A 22,957-nucleotide genomic window follows, 5' to 3' on the forward strand; every position below is an offset into this window, starting at 1 on the left:
GCACTTTCAGATGATTTTTACTACCCTTCTTTTTCCGTTTTTGCCCCTTTTACATCTAGAGCTTTATCTTCACACATTCTGGATCCTCCTGTCACATTTTGATTTTCCGTTTCCCCACTGATACCCTGCTCTATTTCCTCTACCCCTGCCGTTATTACCCCCCTTGATACCTCCCCCCCGCTACTTAGTTTAAAGACCTCTCTACTGCCCTAGTTATATGATTTGCCAGGACCCCAGTCCCAGCACCGTTCAGGTGAAGTCCGTCCTTACAGAACAGATCCCCCCTGTCCCAGTACTGGTGCCAGTGGCCCAAGAAACCAAACCCATTTTTCCCACACCAGTCTTTGAGCCACGCATTCAGCTTTTTAATTTTACGTACCCTCGCCGATTTGGCCCGTGGCTCAGGTAGCAATCCGGAGATCAGTACCCTCGAGGTTCTGCTTTTTAATTTATTCCCTAACTGCTCAAACTCCTTCAGCAGATCCTCCTTCCTCGTCCTTCCTATGTCATTGGTCCCCACATGGACCACGACCACTGGATCCTCCCCCTCCCTCTGCAAATTTCTCTCCAGCATCGCAGAGATATCCTTAACCCTAGCACCGGGTAGGCAACACAGCCTTCGGGACATGTTCTGCTGGCCGCAGAGAACCTTATCTACCCCCCGAATAATACTATCCCCTATCACAACGGCATTTCTTCTAACTCCCCCCTCTTGAATGGCCCCCTGATCCACGGTGCTGCAGCCAGGTTGCTCATCCCTCCCACAGCCCCTGATCCCGTCCTCACATTGAGTAAGAGCCTCGGTCATGCTCGTCAGGGACAAGGGCTGTGGCTCCTGCCGCATCTCCTCCTGGTTCCCCCTACCTGCCTCGCTTATGGCCACACCTTCCTTTCCTTGCTCACTAACTACTGAATTAGTTAAACTGGTCGGTGTGACCATCCCCTGGCACAAAACATCCAGGTAATACTCCCCCTCCCTGATGTACCGCAGCGTATGAAGTTGGGTCTCCAGCTCATCAATGCGGAGCTCGAGTTCCGCTAGCCTCAAACACTTACTGCAGCTGTAGGGATCATCTACATCAATGGTGTCGACAAATTCCCACATCTCACAGTATTGGCACATCTCCTGGCCGCCCATCTTATATAAGTAATTAAGTAATTAACTGGTCCTATTTAAGAATCCCCTACCCGGATTACTGTATTGATACACCCCTTATTTATATAATCCTACCTCCTATAAATGGGAAAGTACTCACCCCAGCCGTAAATTACCTACTGGTTTGGCTGTCTAGTGGTAATTCCGTCCGCTCTTCCTGTCTGGTCCACTGCTCCCTTGCAGTGCGTGGCAAACCTCTTAGCCTCTGTTAGCCTCTCGAGCCGCGGCTCCGTCCATCCTCCCTCGGCGACAGCCTGGGCCGCACCTGTGGCACCGCGGTCGTGACGTTCCTTCCGTTCCTGCAGAATCCCATTCCTCAGAATCCCATTGTACTTTATCAGTCTCCTCACACAATTTATCATACAAGAACTTGACTTGTCGGGTGTAATTGTCTATCCATAATCTACAGTATCCAATTAACCCCAGAAACTTCCTGATTTCTTTTTTGTTCCTTGGCATCGGCAGCCCGGTGATCCCAGCTATTCTTTCGGGGTTTATTCTCCTTTTCCCGTCACTAATCAGGTGTCCTAGATATTTAACCTCCTGTTCTACAAATTGTAGTTTATTTTTGGACACTCTCAATCCCTTTTCCCCTAAAAAGTTTAAGAGGGTTATGGTTGCATCCCTTACTGGCACTTCTTCTCCGCCTGAGAGTAACAAATCATCTACGTACTGCAATAATTGTGTCCCATAGGTCCTGGGAACATCCTCTAATACTTGTTCTAATATTTGCCCGAACAGGTTCGGGGATTCAGTAAATCCCTGAGGGAGCACAGTCCATCGATACTGTTGCTTCCTCAGTGTGTCTGGGTTTTCCCACTCGAATGCAAAAAGGTCTCTACTTTCCTCAGCCAGGGGGCAGCTCCAAATGGCGTCTTTCAGATCTACCACACTGAACCACCTGTGGTTAGGGTGTATACGTCCCATTATGGTATAAGGATTTGGGACTACCGGGTGTCGAGCCCTAACTACCCTATTCAATTCTCTTAGGTCCTGGACCAGTCGGAACATTCCGTCAGTCTTTCTTACAGGGAGTATTGGCGTGTTGTAGGGGGACATACAACTCTCCAATACTCCATCCTTCAGTAAGTTTTCTATAATTGGCTGCAGCCCTTTCCTTCCTTCCATTGAAATCGGATACTGTCTTACCTGTACTACTTCACTTCCTTCTCGCAAGGCTATCCTCAGAGGTGGTATTCTTAGCCCTCCCCTATTTCCCTCTCTTGCCCACACCTGTGAGACTATTCTTTCTTCATCTTGGGTCGTCAATTTATATAGTTGTACTATAATCTGTCCACCTACGGGAGCTGTGCCCATTCCTAATTGAACTTGTAAGTCCCTTCCCATCAGATTTATTCCTGCCTGGGGCACCAGGATTAAGTCTTCCATGGCCTCTCGATTTTCATATCTTACCATTACTCCTTCTATCTCGGGAGCTTTCATTACCTTTCCCCCTACTCCAGAGATTTTGACTTGCTTTTCCCCTAATCCCATTCCCTCCGGTATCCTGGTTACACTTGATCTTTCCGCCCCTGAGTCCACCATAAATACCGTGTCTTCTCCTTGGGGACCTAATTTTAAGTTTACCAAGGGTTCCCGTGTATGTCCTACACACCCCAAGGAGGGGAACCCCTGACCCCTCTATTCCTCCATCAGTGTGTACGATTGTACTTCATGCCTTAGCTTTGGACATTCTCTTTTAAAGTGTCCTTCTTTGTGACAATGATAACACCGGGATGGCCCGGTGTGCCATCCCCCTGATCCTTGTTCGTTATTTCCCGGGGGACCCCAACCTTGGTCCCTCCATTCACCCCTTCCTCTTTCTCTTCTTTGAAAGTTTGGGGTCCCTGGTTCTCGCCCCCCCCCCCCCCCCCCTCACGGGAGGAGCAGATGCCCTGACCACGGGGGTTCTTTGGGTTGGGTTCCAACGCCACTTATTTCTCAATCCGACAACTCTTCGGATGTCTCAATAAGCCAGACGCACACCTCACCCCCCCCCCTCACCCCATCCGTGCAACAACCGCCCCAATGGACTATCAGGCGGAATGTGCGGCTCTTCACCAGTTTGAGCCTTTTTCCCCGGGCCCTTACTTTGCCCGTTCCGGTTACCCATCCCTGTCAGATCTTTTCCCGTCCAACAGAACCCAATCGCCCGAGTAATACTTAATAGTCAATATTCTTACCCGAGTCCTGTGCACAGAAATTGCTCGATTGATTGATCCCTTTCACCGGATTCCCTCTTGTTTCCAGAGTCTCTTGTCCGAATATCACTCGCTCAAACCACTGACGGCAAGCAAGGAGATCAGAGACTGCTGAATCAGCAGGGTGCACCTTCCCTTCCTTTCGTGCCTCCGTCAAGTGGCCGGAGTGGCGATCGCGGACGAGCCCCCAACTTGTGAGATATATTGTTTGTGCTCACAATCACTACTCAGAGACTAAATCGTGGAAACAAGAAATGCTTTATTTGCGAGTCTGCAGAATCGGGTGCCTCTCCAAGTTGAGACACACCGAGCAAAGGAAAAACGTCTTGTTTTATACAATTCAGTATACAGTCTTTATTGATCGGACGCCTCCCCTTCTGACCCCTTCCAATCAGGGTACCGAGGTTCACAATCTTCCAACCCTCTCCTCCGTGCATCATCAATCATTCCCTCTCCTCCCACATCATACATCGCATGTACATTTAAATTAGGTTCTTTGTCATGAGGGGCGTACAGTTCATATTCATTTAACTCATTAAGCATGCGCAGTATCTGTGCCCTAACCTAATTAATTGCCTTTGACCTAAAGAATAGCTTCTGTGTTGTCAGCTACATTCCTTACCTCATCTTGTTATTCTATAATGTTATCAACAGCTCTGAAGGTCTGACTGTTTGTTCGAATCACAAGGTTGGTGTTTCCAGTTACTCGGCCCATCACAAGGTCGGTGACTACAACCTTTCGGCCCCTCACAATGGTGGTGGTTTAATCATCTTATCCCTCACAACCTACCCTGGGTAAAAGATTGTGTGTTCACCCTATCTATTCTCCTCATTATGTTGTACACCTCTATAGGATAACCCCTCAGCCTCCTGCACTCCAAGGAATGAAGTCCTATCAGACTAGCCACTTCCTATATAAAGCCTCAAGCCTTGGAAACATCCTTGTAAGTTATTTCTGCACTCTTTCCAGCTTAACGACTTCCTTCCTAGAGAAGGATGACCAAAACCAAACACAGTACTCAAAGTGTGTACATATCAATATTATGTACACCCTGACTGATGAAGGCCAATGTGATAATGGCCTTCTTGACCACCCTATCAACCTGTGATGCCACTTTCAGGGCAGTATGTACCTGTACTCGTAGATCACCCTGCTCTACAGCAGTCCCCAAGGCTCTACCATTCATTGTGAAGGTCCTGCCCTTGTTTGATTTCGCAAAATGCAACACAATAGACTTTGAAGATGCTTGAGTTTACTGCAAGCAGCTTAGAGGAGAGAAAGGGACAGCAATGAAAACCAAAACCAACTAACAAGAACAATATGTAGATGTGTGATATTGGTGAAATTGTGAAAGTTTGCAATACTGCCTGTGTCTTGCTCAAGTTGGAGGAAAGGTCAGATATCGCCATGAACATATTGGATACATAGAGTATGGAGGAACTACTGACGAGGAGATACAAGTCAATGGTGAGTTGAGTTTGGTTGTTGCAATTACTTCAGATCAAAAAATAGTGACAATGCCAGAGACTTAAGCACACTTAACAAGGTCCAAGCATCTGAGCAATCCAACCAAATTGATCCACAATTGCTATACATATGTGGAAAATTGTTTTAAAGAGGGAAACCAATATGATGTATAAACCCTTGAGCCCATCGAGCTTGTGCCGACCATCAACCAATCACTCTCATTCCCCTCATTCTCATCAACTCCTCTTATTCACTTATGCACTGAGGACAATATGTCTGACATAGTGAAACAATCTTGTGTGATGTAAATACATTTTATATTTAGTTGTTAAACTTCAGTAAAGAATTCATACAAGCTGTGAAACTACCGATGTCTCCTGTGGTCAATCTAGTGCAGCATTGTCTAGCTCTGCAGTGTACATGAAGCATGTCCTATGACAATGCACTTTCTGTTCTCTGCTCTCTCTCGATTCCCCTCCACACATGCAGTGTCCCCTCTCACACCATTTCCCTACCCAATCTCTTCTCACTTTTCCTCAACAGAATTTCACACATTTAAGAGGCTTTTAAATGGGCACATGAATGTACTGCGAATGGAAGGATATGGATTATGTGAAGGCAGATAAGATATGAACTTGGCATCATGTTCGGCATGAACATTGTGAGCCAAAGGGCATGTTCCTGTGCTGTATTGTTCTATGTTCTGTTTATTACCCTCCACATTCTCAGTCTTCCTCATTCTTGTGTTTTTCCTCCCCAAATTCAGCACCCCTCTTTCTCCTCCAGATTTTTTGTAAATTCTCTGTGTGTTCTCTTCCACACTCTGTTTCTCTCCCCCTTTCTTTACCTCTCCACGCTCTTAAACTCCATGATTGCCCTTTGGAGAGCTGTGCCTATAAACCTGCTGAAGCATTTAAAACTTGTGCTATCAAAATGCAACTAAATGGACTAAGAATGGACACAAGGAATCAATGATCAATTCTCAGAAGTTATTCAAATTTCAATGTAATATTGATTGAACTTGTCTGTTCTTTGATCTGTCACAGTACGCTGTTTATTCACAGGCAATAAAAGTAATCAAATTAGTTTTATGATGATTTGGAATAGATTTTAAAAGTTTGAGAGATATGAGTAAGTTTCATTTTAGTTTAGTTTAGAAATACAATATGGAAACAGACCCTTCAGCCCACCGAGTCTACGCCAACCACCGATCACCCATTTACCTAGTTATGCCACTATCTCATCCACTCCCTACAAACTAGGGGCAATTTACACAGACCAATTAACAATTGACAATAGATAATAGGTGCAGGAGTAGGCCATTCAGCCCTTCGAGCCAGCACCGCCATGGCTAATCATCCACAATCAGTACTGCAATTAACCTGCAAACCCTCACGTTTTTGGCATGTGGAGGAAACTGAAGCATCTGGAGGAACCCCACACGGTCACAGGGAGAATGTGCAAGCTCCACTGGACTCGAGGTCAGGATAGAACCCGGGGACGGCTCCACCCGTAACATTTCTAAATTTTTTATTGTATGAATTCTTCAGTTAGTGTGTTTCCCTAATTTGGTTTGTAGTAATTTCCTTTGTGAATTGGAAAATAGAAGCACAGATATGCATAGAAAGAGAGCAACCAAGAACCAAGAACCAAGAACCACTTGGACTTGGACAACAATCTCCTTTTGCTTTCAATCAATATAATTCAATTCATAAATTTATAATAAGCTTCTGTTTGTGAAGTGGAAACATGCCTCCTCCAAACATACTAGGTTATACTGGCTTGCAGAGCAAACCTTAAATTCCATCCCCCCACATATTCCCAGATAACATCTGCTGTCTCAGATGCCCATCCACTCCACACTGATTTTCCCACCATCCATCTACATTGATGGGTAATTTACAGTCACCAATTAACCTCCCAACCAGCGAGTCCTTGGCACATGAGAGGAAACCAGAACTGCAGAGGAAAGTCACAAGTGGAATGTGCAAACTCTATATAGAGAGCAGTGGAGATGAGGATTGAATCCTTGTTGCTGCAACTGTGTAGCAACAGCACTGGTCGCAGTTTCGCCATCAATTTGCAAAAAAAAACTAAGCAGTTTACAAGAGGCTTTTTTTTAAAGGATTTCTTAATTTCAAATCTCTGGGCAGTCCAACTAAACAACTGTACAACTCATAAGTATGGAAAGACTGTTTGATAATGTGAAAAAAAATTCTCAAGAGAAGTCCCATTTGTATTTAAACAGTAATATTACCCACACTTGAGAAAAATGGTTTTAAAATTCCAAGAGAACTCTGGAGTAACTTCAGTTAGAAAACCCTGGGCTCCTGCCCTTGTCCATCATAATGCATGAGTGCAGATCATGATGGGAGAATCCCTGTGGATTTCACAAAATTTTATTGCTGCTGGTAGCATGAATGCATCACTGCAGGTAACTAAGTAAATGTCTGTTCAATAAATTCCATGTTTTTCTAATGTGCTTTCTCATTATAACTGGAATTATCTCAGTGTGAAAATTGTGCAATGTGATTCAATAAGGATTGTACAGTTATTATCTCAGCAGATTTGAAAAACTTCCTAAATAAAAATATTTAACTCACATTGTAAATGAGCAAAACGGGTCAGAGTTTGGAAAAAGAATCTAACGTGACTGATACAGATAATCCATCTCTGCTTGTCCTTTCTGACCTGCCTGAAGCTTTAAAAAAAATTGAATATCTCCTTCTCCTTCTCCACCTTCATTTAAATGGGTAGAGCCACTCTTGCCTAGTTCCCTCAACATTTCTGCTATTATAGCCATATAATCATCAGCAGCATCTTTTCTTTCTGAGTCCACACCATTATCTGTGGTTATGCTCTCCGATTACCCACATGCAACCCATCCACAGCATCTTCCAAAACACGGCTCTAACTTACTGCCACTTCTTGACGTCTTCCCTCTCATTGTGCTGTCTTTATTGCAAATAAAGGCTGCAATATTTATTGCGAAATAGGCTGCAATATTCGCTAATTGTCTTTATGCACTCTTAAGTCAACTGGCTCCCTTGAGCGTCAATGAATCGCGACATCATTGTATAATATTTATTTTTATTAAAAATATGTAGGGCGCAATTAGTCTTCATCAGGAGGCATTTTATCATCAACATAGAATATAGAGCTGTACAGGACAAGAGTAGGCCCTTTGGCCCAATGGTTGTGCTGAACATGATGTCAAGTTGAACTGATCTCATCTGCATGCAAATGATCCATACCTTACCATTCCCTACATATTCAAAAAGCATCTTGATGAAGATACAATGTTTTCAACATTCAGTTGATACCCAAAATCTTTAGGATTATCAGCAGTTTAATGGAAAACTAGGCTCTAGGCTCATCTTGGTGACAAGATTAGCAAAACATTGTTCAACAGTGGTCTGCTAAACAACATCCTTCCTTGTCCTTCACCAAATCCGAAAGTTTTTAAATGCCAATGCTGTAGTTCTACTGATGTGGATTTCAGCGTGGAAGGCAGCAAATGGTAAGTTGATAGGATGTTTAAGAAGGAACTGCAGATGCTGGGAAATCGAAGGTAGACAAAAGTGCTGGAGAAACTCAGCGGGTGCAGCAACATCTATGGAGCGAAGGAAATAGGCAACGTTTCGGGTCGAAAACTTTCTTCAGACTGATGTAGGGTGTGTGGGGGGGGGGGGGAGGAAGAAGAAAGGAGAAAGGAAGAGGAGGAGCCAGAGGGCTGAGGGAGAGCTGAGAAGGGGAGGAGACAGCAAGGGTTACCGGAAAATGAAGAAGTCAATGTTTATGCCGTTAGGGTGCAAACTGCCTAAGCGGAATATGAGGTGCTGCTCCTCCAATTTCCGGTGGTGCTCACTGTGGACATGGAGGAGGCCCAGGACAGAAAGGTTGGATTCGGAGTGGGAGGGGGAGTTGAAGTACTGAGCCACAGGGAGATCAGGTTGGTTAACGCGGACCGAGCGGAGGTGTTCGGCGAAACGATCGCCAAGCCTACGCTTGGTCTCACCGATGTAGATCAGCTGACATCTAGAGCAGCGGGTGCAGTAGATGAGGTTGGAGGAGATGCAGGTGAACCTCTGTCGCACCTGGAACGACTGCTTGGGTCCTTGAATGGAGTCGAGGGGGGAGGTAAAGGGACAAGTGTAGCATCTCTTGCGGTTGCAAGGGAAAGTGCCCGGGAAGGCGGTGGTGCGGGAGGGAAGGGAAGAATTGTCCAGGGAGTTACGGAGGGAGCGGTCTTTGCGGAAAGCAGACAGGGGGGGAGATGGGAAGATGTGGCGAGTGGTGGCGTCACATTGGAGGTGGCAAAAATGACGGAGGGCTATTTGTTGTATGTGACGGCTGGTGGGGTGAAAAGTGAGGACTAGAGGGACTCTGCCCTTGTTACGAGTGGGGGGATGGGGAGAGAGAGCAGTGTTACATGGTATTGAAGAGACCCTGGTGAGAGCCTCGTCGATAGTAGGGGAGGGGAACCTCCGTTCCCTGAAGAATGAGGACATCTCCGATGCCCTGGTGTGGAACACCTCATCCTGGGAGCAGATGTGGCGTAGACGGAGGAATTGGGAGTGTGGGATGGAGTCCTTACAGGAAGCAGGGTGGAAAGAAGTGTAGTCTAGATAGCCATGGGAGTCAGTGGGTTTATAGTGGATGTCGGTCAGAAGTCTTTCACCTGCGATGGAGATAGTGAGGTCAAGAAATGGTAGGGAAGTGTTGGAAATGGTCCAGGTGTATTTGAGTGCCGGATGGAAGTTAGTGGTGAAGCGGATGAAGTCAGTCAGTTGTGTGTGGGTGCAGGAGGTAGTAAATAGGAGATGTGAAGGCACTGGATTGCTTTTTCCAGAGGGCACAAGATAGTTCCCTTGTTATGTCTCCTGCACAACAATTCTGCTGGAAAAGAACACAAGCTTTTGTTCTGTGGAAGACAACTTATACTGTATATAATTCATTTCAAAACAACGTGATCATCACCAAACACAAGACCTATCCACACCATCTCAAAAGCAGCAGCCAAAACTCGCAGCTGCTTAAGCTAGGTCATGGGTAAGACAGCCCTCATAGGTTGTACAACAACTGTGGCTCTGATCTACTGTGGTGCAGAATACTGTTTATTTGGGATGGAAAATCCATGAGGAACATTGATCTTCCCATTCACAATGACTTGGAAAAAAAATAAATAAAAGTTTTTAAAATCTTGTAACTAGTTTGATGAAAATATATTCATATGTATGGGTGCAGCACATCTGACAGGTACCTGGACAGGCACATGGATATAAAAAGATTCAGAGGGACATGGGCCAAACGTAGGCAAATGGAACTAGCTCGGGTAAGCACATAGACGAGCATGGTGAGTGGGATCGCAGATCCAGTTTCCGTGGTGTATAACTTTATGCCGCTATGACACAATCCACATTTGCAAGATTATGGGGCACAGAAATCAATACCTTTTCACTATCTTAGCAGCAGGGAAGCCCAGCTTTGCCCTTCTTCATAGATAGTGATCAGTGTTTATTCTAAATGGCACAGAACATGACCATAATGGTCATCACCTTCACAAGCTGTAAATGTTTGACAATTTAAAGAGGTACAAAGGTTATGCATTTGGCATCACATATGCATAGAGGAACCTGTGGACTGGTCAGCTAAAATAGATGTCCCATGATAAGCATTTTATTTGGCATTTGAAAGTTGTACAGGAGGTTGTGCTACAACAAATGTTTCCATAAAATGAACTGATATAATATGTGAAAAATTTGGGATAAGGATATGCATTATGCAGGCTGAGTTGGTTATAGCACAATTTCAGTCTAGACTAAGAGAACAACTTAATTGTTTATTTGGAAATTGGCAAGCAGAAAAAACATTGCATTGGAAAAAAAACAGTTGTGCGCAGAAAACCTGTTTCCGTGTTTCCATTTCCCACAGGCATCAGACACCAATGTCTCTGAATAACATAGGCTGCTAGTTTCACTGGGGGTGAACTTTGAAATTGACAAGAAATTGTTTCTATCGCCACTTGTGCAATAATCCTCAATTAAACAATGTAACATATAGCCTTTTAGAGAAAATGCCCATTTTGGGGATAGGGATGTAACATTGAGGCTTTATAAGGCACTGGTCTGACCGCATTTGGAGCAATGTGAGCATTATTGGGCCACATATCTGAGGAAAGATGTGGTGGTATTGGAGAGGGTCCAGAGAAGGTTTACGAGAATGATCTCAGGGACGATTGGAGATAGACTGGAAAAAAAAGGGTTTTGCAATAAAATGGCATTGAGTCAATACTGAAATGTTTGGGAAGGCACAATGGTAGCTAAATAGTTTTACAACTTCTCTGACAGGCTGAAGAAGGGTCCCCACCCCCAACGTCACCTATCCATGTTTATAAATTCACATCATACGAGCAGAATTAGGCAATTCGGCCCATCAAGTCTACTCTGCCATTCAATCATGTCCAGGAGATCACTCAGGTCTTACTATACTAACCATACCTAGGTCCATATCCCTGCCCTCTCCCCGTAGCCCCTTATCCCCTTGGCAGCTAAAAAAACATCTATTTTAGTCTTAAATATATTTAAAGTTTCTGCTTCCACTGCTCCCTGGGGCAGTGAATTCCATAAATTAACCACCCTCTGGGTGAAGAAGTTCTTCCTCATCTCAGTTTTAAAAGAGCCCCCCCTTATTCTGCAACTATGTCCCCTAGTTCTAGTTTCCCCGATCATTGTTGATCTATCTTTCCCTCTCAACCCCATTCTCCTGCCTTCTCCCAACAACCCTTGACACCCGTATTAATCAAGAATCTGTCAATCTTTGCCTTAAAAATACCCAGCGACTTGCCTCCACAGCAGTCTGTGGCAGTGCATTCCACAGATTCACCACCCTTTGACTAAATAAATTCCTACTCATCCCCTTTCTAAAGGTACGTCCTTTTATTCTGAGGTTGTGCCCTCTGGTCCTAGACTCTCCCACTGGTGGAAATATGCTCTCCACATCCACTCACTCCCCAACTGAAATTCCTTGCACCAGAAAGGTGGAGAGTAACCTGATGAGATTGTGTTTCAATTAATTTTGAATTGTTGGAAGTGGGTGAGTCCATTCACCTCCGCAGTGGAACACATTTGGAGGAATTTCTGCGGACCATCCCCACAAGAATTAAATGGTGTTCTCACCTGATAGGCTGTGTAGAGGTGTGTTTCTCAGCCACTGTGTCCATTAGCAAAGTCCTTTTAGCAGCTAAACACAGAGCCTTTGTCGACTGGACATTCATCGCTCAGTATTGTTCAGACATGGCCGCCATCTTCATTGTCACTGGCATTACCTTTTAATCTACTTTAAGAAAGAAAATATGTCAAAAACATAATGCATTTTAAATCCAGGTTTGATTTCACTGATAAAATAAATGTGTTTATCTTAAGATAAGGACTGTTTATGAATTTAGGAATGTTACATTAAAGCTAAATGAATATGTGAATGATAAAAAGAGGGATGATTATTAACTGAAACTTTAATAGGAATAAATCAACTAAAATGCCAAGATGAAGGTGTTTATTTTTAATTGGCAGCCTGCAACTTTAAGATCCAGTCTGTGTGATGTGTGAACTCTGTGATCCTACGTTAATACTATATTTAATCAGTGTCAGATTTCCTTTTAGGGGAAAGCAAGTTCGAGGAAATCTGCTATTTACTGACATTCACTAATCCTGCTTTAATGGGTAATTATTGTCGTTTGTTACTTCTAGCAAGAGGAGTAATTAAAATTTAAACAATGTGCCACTTCAGTGCCTATTCCACATGTATTGCAACTTAGTACTTTTCCATCCCAGATCACACCATAATCATCATTTTAATCGAGTCTCATCTATTAATCTTTCAAGATGACCAGAAGCCACAGCTAACTGATGTAGATAAGAAGAGGTCAATACATTCAGTCACACAAATAAAATGTGGGATACTGTTTTTTTTTCTTCTCGCTTGTCTTTAATAAATCTTCGGTTGGCTTTGCATAGTTTAATGTCCAGCTGTTATGTTTCTGGTGAAATTAGATTTTTAATTGTTCTATGCCCAGGAGAACATTTCTGGAGGAGTTGACAGATGCTGTTCTGTTTACAGAAACACGGTATTCCCACTGACATGGGCTACGCCGTGGCACCACATCACTCTGGTGTCTATCCGGTCCATGTTCAGCTCTATGAAGCATGGAAGAAAGTGTGGGGCATCACGGTGACCAGTACCGAGGAGTATCCGCACTTGAAACCTGCACGTTACAGGCATGGCTTCATCCATAGTGGCATCATGGTAAGAGACGTTTGATGTCCTTCTCGACAATCTTGAATTGCTGTCACTTAATATATATATAAATAAACTGTCACACAGTTCCCATTCGAATACATGTTCACTGAAAGATGAAAAGTGGTCATATATTCACTTGAAGACATTTACAACCTGTGCAATTGCAAGTGGAATATTCCCTGTGCGTAAATTATACCAGAAACCATTTATTTATTTTCCTGAATTGGATCTGAAAGTGAAATCAGCCGAGAGAGTACGTCCTTGAATTCCATAAAACTGAAAGAAAAGAAAATTAGAACACCAAATTTAAATGGGTTTAATAATCAAAATAAATTAACATGGAATATGTATTTCTTTCTAAATCAGTCACAGAAGGAACAAATGACAACACTCACATAAACTATTAATACCTGGAAAGCAAAAGTCAGCAGATGCTGGAAATCTGAAATTAAAATAAAGTGTTGGAAATATTCAGCAGTTCAGTCAGCATCTGTTGAGGGAGAAATATAGTTAGGACTAGACTAAGTGGGACCCGTTGGGTCCCAGCTTCACACGGGAAGGCTGGTCCCCCAACGCAATATTCCACCTCTCGACCAATTCCAGTATACACACACACACACACACACAGACTCACACACACACACGCACACATCCTCCACCACACACACACACACACACACACACACACACACACACACACACACACACACACACACACACACACACACACACACACACACACACTCACACTCACACACTCACACACACACTCACACACACTCACTCACACACTCACTCACACACTCACTTACACACTCACACACTTACACACTCACACACTTACACACACACAGACTCACACACAGACACACACTCACACACATACACTCTCACACACTCACACTCACAGACTCACACACACACACTCACACAGACTCACACACACACACATACACTCACACATACACTCACACACACACATACACTCACACACACACATATACACTCACACACATACTCACACACACACAGACTCACACTCACACTCACACACACACACATACAAAAAAAAGGAGCTAATTCCACCAAGTTGTATGTCAACATGGTGTCAGGACCTCTCCCTCACTGTCAGCAAGATGAAGGAACTAGTTGTGGACTTGAGGAAGCTAGGTGGTGGACGCACCCCAGTCAGCATGAATGGTATCGGTGGACATGGTCAAGAGCTTCATGTTCTCAGGTGTAAATATCATCAATAATTTGTCCTGGACCAACCCCACTGAAACTACAGCATGTATATCCTCAGAAGACTAAGGAATTTCAGCATGTCTACGACAGCTCTTACCAACTTCAACAGATGCATCATGGAAAGCACCCTATCGGGATACATCACAACATGGCTTGGCAACAGTTTAGTTCAATTTAGTTTCCAATGAAAAGATTTTGTCGCATGCTATCCAGTCAAAGAATAGACTATACATGATTACAATCAAGCCGTCCACAATGCACAGGTAAGGGGTAAAGGGTATAACATTAGTGCAAGATAAAGTCCGATTAAAGATAGTGGAAAGGTATTCAGTGAAGTAGATGGGAGATCAGGACTGCACTCTAGCAGGTGAGAGGTAGGTTCAGATGCCTGATAACAGCTGGGAAGAAACTGTCCAAGAATCTGGACATGCGTTTTCAAACATGTATATCTCACCTGATGGGAGAAGGGAGAAAAAGGAATAATGGGGTGAGACTGGTCCTTGATTATTCCTGTGGCCTTGCTGAGGCAGCGTGAAGTGTTAAAGGAATCTATGGAAGGGAGGCTTGTGATGGTCTTACCTATGTCGGCAACTCTCTGCAAGGTCTTGCAGTTTTTGATGGAGCCTTTCCCAAGCCATGCTGTGATGCATCCCATTAAAATGCTTTATACTATGACGCATCTGTAGAAGTTGGTGAAGGTTGTTGGGGACATGCTGAACTTCTTAAGCCTTCTAAGGAAGTAGAAGCATTGGTGAGCTTTTTGAACCATTGCTTTGATGTGGCTGTTCCAGGACAAATTGCTGGTGATATTTATTCGTAAGAATTTACAGCTTTGGACCATCCTGGAGTCAATCACAATGTCCTTAGCTTTGCTGACATTGAGCAAGATTGGCTTGCTGACATTGAGCTCTGCCAAAGACCATAAGAACTTGCAAAGAGTTGTGGATGTCGTTCATCACACAGACCAGACTTCCCATCATTGACTCCGTCTACACTTCACGTTGTCTCAGGAACAGCCAACACAATTAAGGACCATGACAATGATCACCCCAGTCATTCCCTCTTCCCCACTCTCTTGTTGGGCCTCAGACACAAAAGCTTGAAAGCACAGACCACCAGATTCAGGAACAGCTTCTTTAGTGCTGTTATCTAACTACTAAGCGGCCCTTCATAAAGTAGGGTACAGTTTGATTTACCTCTATCTTATTGAGGACTGTATGATATTTCTGTATGATATATATTGGAAAGCAGTTTTTCACTGCTTCGCCGTACATGTGACAATAATAAATCTAAACCTACTGCTACGCTGTATTTTGCACACTGGTATTATTCTCTTTGCAATCCTGTTGTACTTGTGCATGGCCTGATTGTACTTGTGTATAACAAGTTTAACTGGACAGCATACAAACAATCACAATCAGATTCAGATTCAGATTCAGATTCAATTTTAATTGTCATTGTCAGTGTACAGTACAGAGACAACGAAATGCATTTAGCATCTCCCTGGAAGAGCGACATAGCAAATGATTTGAATAAATAATAATAAGTGTCCGGGGGGGGGGGGGGGATTGGCAATCACCGAGGTACGTTGTTGAGTAGAGTGACAGCCGCCGGGAAGAAGCTGTTCCTGGACCTGCTGGTTCGGCAACGGAGAGACCTGTAGCGCCTCCCGGATGGTAGGAGGGTAAACAGTCCATGGTTGGGGTGAGAGCAGTCCTTGGCGATGCTGAGCGCCCTCCGCAGACAACGCTTGCTTTGGACAGACTCAATGGAGGGGAGCGAGGAACCGGTGATGCGTTGGGCAATTTTCACCACCCTCTGCAATGCCTTCCGGTCGGAGACAGAGCAGTTGCCATACCATACTGTGATGCAGTTGGTAAGGATGCTCTCGATGGTGCAGCGGTGGAAGTTCACCCGGATCTGAGGAGACAGATGGACCTTCTTCAGTCTCCTCAGGAAGAAGAGACGCTGGTGAGCCTTCTTGATCAGAGTTGAGGTATTGTGGGTCCAAGAGAGGTAATCGGAGATGTTGACTCCCAGGAACCTGAAGCTAGAAACACGTTCCACCTCCGTCCCGTTAATGTGGATGGGGGTGTGCATGCCGCCCCTGGACAATACAATATATCTCGGGACATGTGACAATATTAAACCAATATCAAAATCAAAAAGAACATCTTGTTAAGGAGGAAATAGTGTGATTGATTATTTGTGTTGGCTAAAAATGGATGAAAATGGCATGGTTGAGAGGTTGACTGCTCAAACCAGAGAAGAGGCACCCGACCTGGAAGGATTCATCTTAAGTTGCTGATTGTAAAATAGTGGAGACTGTTGAAAAATGTCTATCCCTCAGCAATACAAATGACTCTTAATCACACTCTAGAAGCTACTCAATGCAGCAGCAATTTGGGATAAGCAATAAATGCTGGCCGAGCCCGCAATGCCCGTAAATGTGAATGAATAAATGAAAAGGAATGAATTGCATTTGACCTTGATAAGGTTTGTTTTGTGCATCTCATATTGTCAATGGCATGGAATGCAGAGATCATTAGTTTGTTTAACACAGGGATAGATAAAAATACTGGATTGATGAAGTCTGTCTAAAACTCCATCAGCCTTGGGACATACGTATATCAAATTTAATTGAGTCAGAGATAAGGACAAAAACTAAATCTTTAGTCCATTTGTTGAATGCTGCCAGCTATGGGCAATTCAGAATGTTGTGTGTAACCCACCCACCAACCTGGATGAAATCTTCATGAGGTGGAAACTATTGTTGCCCTCGGGTCTCCCAGTTATATTATTACTCTTACCGCCCGATTCCAGAGACACTTGCTTTGATGCTCAGTAAGTGAGAGGAGATGGGGAAGCCAGGTTACTACTGTGGCAAATGCAAAGGAAAATCATTGCAGAGAGAAATTTGTGATTAAATATCCCGGGGGTAAAATTGGCCTTTGTTGATAGTGTGAAACGGTCTCACAGAGAATTTTACATCCTCTCAGTTTTCCTTTTGCCGTTATTTCTGTTCTAAACCTGCTCATCTACGAGTTAATGTTATAAATTGAACATTTTAAAAGTCACTATTGAATCTTCCACTGACACCCTTTCAGTCAGTACATTAAATAGCAAATTAACAATGAACAGACTGAATGCAATAGCTGAAGTAAAATGGAGTTTACAGTATTTTGTTAGCTTGTGAATCATGATAAGATCACCAGGAAGAAGATAGTGGGCTTAGCAACATGGTGTCAGGACCTCTCCCTCAATGTTAGCAAGATGAAGGAATTAGTTATGGACTTGAGGAAGCTAGATGGTGGAAGCACCCCAGTCAGCATGAATGGTACCGGTGGACATGGTCAAGAGCTTCATGTTTTCCTTTTGCCGTTGTTTCTGTTCAAAACACCTGCTCAACTATGTGTAATGTTATAATTTGAACATTTTAAAAGTCACTATTGAATCTTCCACTTCAGTCAGTACATTATATTTAACAGTTATTCCCTGCATAAGAATAAATGGCTCTTTTCGATGTGGTGCCACTTAGGTGTGTGCTCTGTGGGGAAGAAGTATTCTGATTACTCCAAGTAAAAAAGTGTTGGCAGAGCAGCATTTTTACCTTCTTTTGCCAAATTTCAGATTTAAATATGAGCCCGCATAGCAAATAACACAGAAGCATTGTAATACAAGGCAGCCCTGGAATCTATATCAGAAACACGATCATTTCAGCCTGAGCTGGTCATTTAATGGAACTGAACTTGAACGGATGGCTTTTTTATTTGATGAAACTGTCAGTCAGTTTAATGTTCAGTCAGCCAGCTCCGGGTATAAGGAAGTGCTTTACAAGCAAACAAAGATTCACTGACAATTTATAGTGTAACAATAAAAAAAATCCCAATTTTTCTAAAATGAAATAGTGAAATACTCTACTTTGTACAGAGCTGTCAGTATCTGACAATAAAAGACCAAGGACGTACTTGTGATTTCTTCAGGAGCTGCAAAGCTTCTGTAAAATTTAGGATACAAGTTGATTTTTTTGGAATATTTTTAAAGTAATTGAAGACGGATGCAACTGATAAATTGGTGTGTATAGCCGTCCCTAGCTATATCAGCGGGAGTCACATTCGGCCTGTCTTATTCCCACTGTCCTTCCCCACCACCACATATGGATATAATCCTCTCCACTACCTCCAGTGTGAGCCTCTGACCCTCACCCTTCTTCCTGCTGCTTCAGCGGGAGAGGGATATTCATCCAACTGAATTCAAGGCATTCAGATTGGGACTCCCCCTCCTGTTGCAACTCCAACTGAAGGCCAACAGTCGGACCTGAGAAAGAAAGGGTGGAGGTGTGGGTGGAGAAATAAATAGTGGGGAGTGGTGTGAGTGAAGGAGTGAAAGAGAGAAAGGGAATGAATGGGGAGAGAGGAGGTGAGGGGAAGATTGAAGGGTAGTGCAGGTGGAGAGTGACAGATGGTAGGAGCGAAGTGAGAGAAGTGAGATAGTGTGAAGGGTGACAGGCCAGGGGAAAGATTGGGATTTAGAAAGAGGATGTGGTGACAGAGCGAGTGGGAGAGTAGAAGGAGGATAGAGAACTGAGAGTGTGTGTGAACTTTGGCATCCCTCTTTGACCTCCACATCAACACACTGCATTTGTCCCTCCTTTCCACTCCAGGCTCTCTAATCCAGCCCAGATCCGCCTTTCTAGCTGTTATTATCTCCCCTGTTTTGAGATAATTGTGTAGGCTGCATCCACTGAGACTCCTTACAGCATTGGCCATGGTAATATTCTGTTGTGCTGCTGTCATGGTCTATCAAAGTGGCAAGTTTTACTTGGCAATCTTTTTAAATCTTGTTTAGTTTAGTTTAGAGAGACAGTGCAGAAACAGGCCCTTCGGCTCACCGAGTCAGCGCCACCCAGTGATTCCCCACACTCTAACTCTATTCTACTCAAACAAGGACAATTTGCAATGTTACCAATTTAATTAGCTGACAAACCTGTATGACTTTGGAGTGTGGGAGGAAACCGGAGCTCCTGGAGGAAACCCACATAGGTCACAGGGAGAACGTACAAGCTCTGTACAGACAGCATCTGTGTCTCTGGGGCTATAAGGCAGCAATTCTGCCGCTGTGCCACCGTGTCACCCTGAGCAGCAAGAATTCCAATATTGTCTGTCATACACTGTTGCGTGGGGAATAGCTCAATTCAGTTCAGTTTATTGTCACGTGTACTGAGATGCAGTGAAAACCTTTTGTTGCATGCTAACCAGTCAGCGGAAAGACAATACATGATTACAATCGAGTCATTCACAGTGTACATATACATAAGGGAAGGTAGACAAAAGTGCTGGAGCAACTCAGCGGGTGAGGCAGCAGCGAAAGATATAGGCAACGTTTCGGGCCGAAACCTTCCTCAGACTGATGTGCGGGGGGAGGGGGGAGGGGGGGGGAGGGGGCGGGAAGAAGAAAGGAAGAGGTGGAGCCAGTGAGTTGAGGGAGAGCTGAGAAGCGGGGGAGAAAGTAAGGACTACCTCAAATTAGAGAAGTCAATGTTCATACCTCTGGAGTGCCAACTGCCCAAGCGAAATATGAGGTGCTGCTCCTCCAATTTACGGTGGCCGAGGACAGAAAGGTCGGATTCGGAATGGGCGGGGGAGTTGAAGTGCTGAGCCACCAGAAGATCAGGTTGGTTATTGCGAACCGAGCGGAGGTGTTGGGCGAAGCGATCGCTCGGTTGGTTGTTGCGAACACCTCAGCTCGGTTTGCAATAACCAAACTGATCTCCCGCAAATTGGAGAAGCTGCACCTCATATTTCACTTGGGCAGTTTGCACCCCAGCGGTATGAACATTGACTTCTCTAACTTCAGGTAGTTCTTACTTTCTCCTCCCCTTCTCAGCTCTCCCTCAGCCCACTGTCTCCGCCTCTTCCTTTCTTGTGACTCTTAAGAGGCTTTGAGATAGGCACATGGATATGCAGGGATTGGGAGTATATGAATCATGAGATTAGTTTATTTTAGCATCATGTTTGGCACAGACATTATGGACCGTAGGACCCGATACTTTTCTCTGACTTCTACAAAAGAAGGTTGATGGGGGCGCTGCAAACCGGCAGCCCTGTCAGCAGCGTGCTAGTCTTTTCAAATTTTTTTTTTTTTTGTGTGTTTTAATGTATGTTTTTAATGTTTCTTTGTGTGTCTTGTTTGGGGGGGTGGTGTGAGGGGGTAAGGGGGAAACCATTATGGTCGCCTCCTCCACGGAGAAGCGACTTTTTCCAGGTCGCCTCCCCCGTGGCCTAACAGCGAGGATCGGGCCCCCTTTCCCGGTGACGCGCCCGGGGCTTCAGTGGCGGCCGCAGTGCGGACTCTCGGCGCGGGGCGGGCGAGCCCTTGCTGGGGCTCGCCAGAGGGGAACACTCCATTTCGCTGGCCCATAGCAGCCTGATTTTGCGGTCTGCAGAGCTCCGGCTGGCGCGGCGTCCGCAGCCTGGGATCCCTCATTGGGGACCCAGGGGGAGAAGAAGCTTCCACCGCCGGCCCGTGGCCTACTTCTACCGCGGGCGCGGCAGGGACTTGCCATCAGGAGCGGGGTCCCTCGCCGGTGACCCCTGGAGGGGAGCTTCGACCGCCGACCCTGCGGTCTGCAGTGCTTCTGGCTGCGGCGCGGTGGGAACTTTAAATCTTCGACCGCCATCCTGCGGCCTACACCAACCCGAAGCCACGGTCTCCGGTGGGGAAGCGCCAATTCTGGACTTACCTGGACTTTTACCTGTCTGTACATCTGGACGCCCAGAGCGGCGGCTGCGGAGGGTTGAGTTCACGACCACGGGGGAAAATGGAGGAGGACTGGCCAAATTTTGTGCATTCCACCACAGTGATGAATGCTGTGGTGGATGTTTGTGTTAAATTTTTTGTGTGTTTTTGTGTGTTCTTTATCATTGTACCGCTGCTGGCAAATTCATTTCACTTGCACTTTATGTGCAATGTGACGAATAAAACTGATTGTATTGTATTGTATTGATTGTACATTAGATTTCATGGGAAATTAAAAAATGTGAATTCCTTGGCTACTTGACAAAAGCTACTGTTTTTCAAAGATAATAATAATAATAATAATAATATATTTTATTGTCATTGCAACGAGATTTGGTATGCAGCTTCCATCCGATGTCATAACTTAAACAACTAATAAAATTTAGTAACCCCGAGAAACATGATTTATATTATTTAAAAAAAATCTTATTAAATTTATTTCTCACCTGGATATTGTCACTTTTTTGGCAATTCATTCTTGTTTGCGTGTAAGATATTTATTGGAGAAAACGTGCTGAAATGTATGCCTTCATATACCTCTTCTTGCTTCAGGTACTCCCACGTCAAACCTGTGGCCTTTTCACACATACCATATTCTACAAGGAGTACCCTGGAGGCCCAAGAGAACTGGACAAAAGCATCAGAGGAGGAGAACTCTTTCTCACTGTTCTTCTGAATCCAGTAAGTGTTTAACACATCCTTAATTATGATTCTTATCTTCTGATATTTTATCACAAGATTTGGGCATTACTGGCCAGACCTGTATACATTCCCCTTTTCTAATTAACCTTGAGAAGGTGGCCCTGAAATACCCTCTTGACCCTACACAACCTGTGTGCAGAACATATTTGTGTTTTCTTTTGATATAGCTGGGTGCTTGCTAAATATTTCAGAGAGGAGTTAAGCGTCATTTTCATTGGAATAAATTATACAGAGGTCATGAGTTTGAAAGCTGACAAAGCAAAACTTGCAAGCTGCCTTCTGCAGCATTTGGTATCTAGTATCTCCAAATATTTCAAAACACTCTGCAACAATGAAGCATTTTTTAAATTATACTCACAAATGTGGTACTGGATATGCAGCAACCAATCTCCAGACAGCCAAATCCACACACGTGTCAGTGTCATAATGAGCAGTTAATCTTTTTTAGTTATATTGAGTGAGGGAGGTTACTTAACCAGATACCAGAGCATAAATCTAATGCTCTTCTTTAAAGTATTACCGTGGGGTTATTAAAAGCCATTTAAAGGTGCAACCTGGCCTCCGTTTACTCTCTCGACTGGAAGACGGTTTTCCATCTGTGCAGCTGCTCCTCAATGGTGGAGATTAAAACTTACAACTTCCCTCTCATGCACCAAACTTGTGAGTGTGATTTAAAAAAATATTGCATTGTTACAGATTGTTTAGAAATGTTTGGAGACTGTAAAAGACACCTGGATACCTCGCCATAATTAGATCAGGTGTCTTGCCAGTAATTTTACCTCAACCTGTCTTGCCAGAAATCACACTATTTAGCTATTATCACAGTGTCATGTTAGTTTAGGGACTCCATTATGCACAAATTTCCTGTCAACAATGACAGCACTTTAAATATAATTACTCTGGGATGTCTGATGTTTGGAAACATACTGCTCTTTCTGTCTCTGCGATCCAGTTTTAATGAATGTGATAGATCGTGGTCAAATGTTGAATCCAAGAACACAGGAAAGAGAAGCAGGAGTAATCCACCAGGTCCCTCCAACCTGCTTCACCATTCAAAATGACCAAGTCTGATCAATGCTGGCCTGAGCT

General features: G+C 44.2%; 1 protein-coding gene across 4 annotated transcripts in view; it reads left to right on the plus strand.

Moving 5' to 3' along the window:
* The window catches only part of ndst3 (N-deacetylase and N-sulfotransferase 3), an 873,812-nt gene that overhangs the window by 752,273 nt on the left and 98,582 nt on the right, over positions 1 to 22,957 (plus strand). For all 4 annotated transcript variants that reach the window (XM_033023461.1, XM_033023463.1, XM_033023460.1 and 1 more), the window contains 2 exons: positions 12,944 to 13,129; positions 21,719 to 21,847. In XM_033023461.1, the coding sequence (XP_032879352.1) occupies positions 12,944 to 13,129; positions 21,719 to 21,847 (315 nt within the window). The remainder of the gene's footprint in view (positions 1 to 12,943; positions 13,130 to 21,718; positions 21,848 to 22,957) is intronic.

This window comes from Amblyraja radiata, chromosome 1 (assembly GCF_010909765.2).
Source record: "Amblyraja radiata isolate CabotCenter1 chromosome 1, sAmbRad1.1.pri, whole genome shotgun sequence".
In the NCBI taxonomy this organism is placed as follows: Eukaryota; Metazoa; Chordata; class Chondrichthyes; order Rajiformes; family Rajidae; genus Amblyraja; species Amblyraja radiata.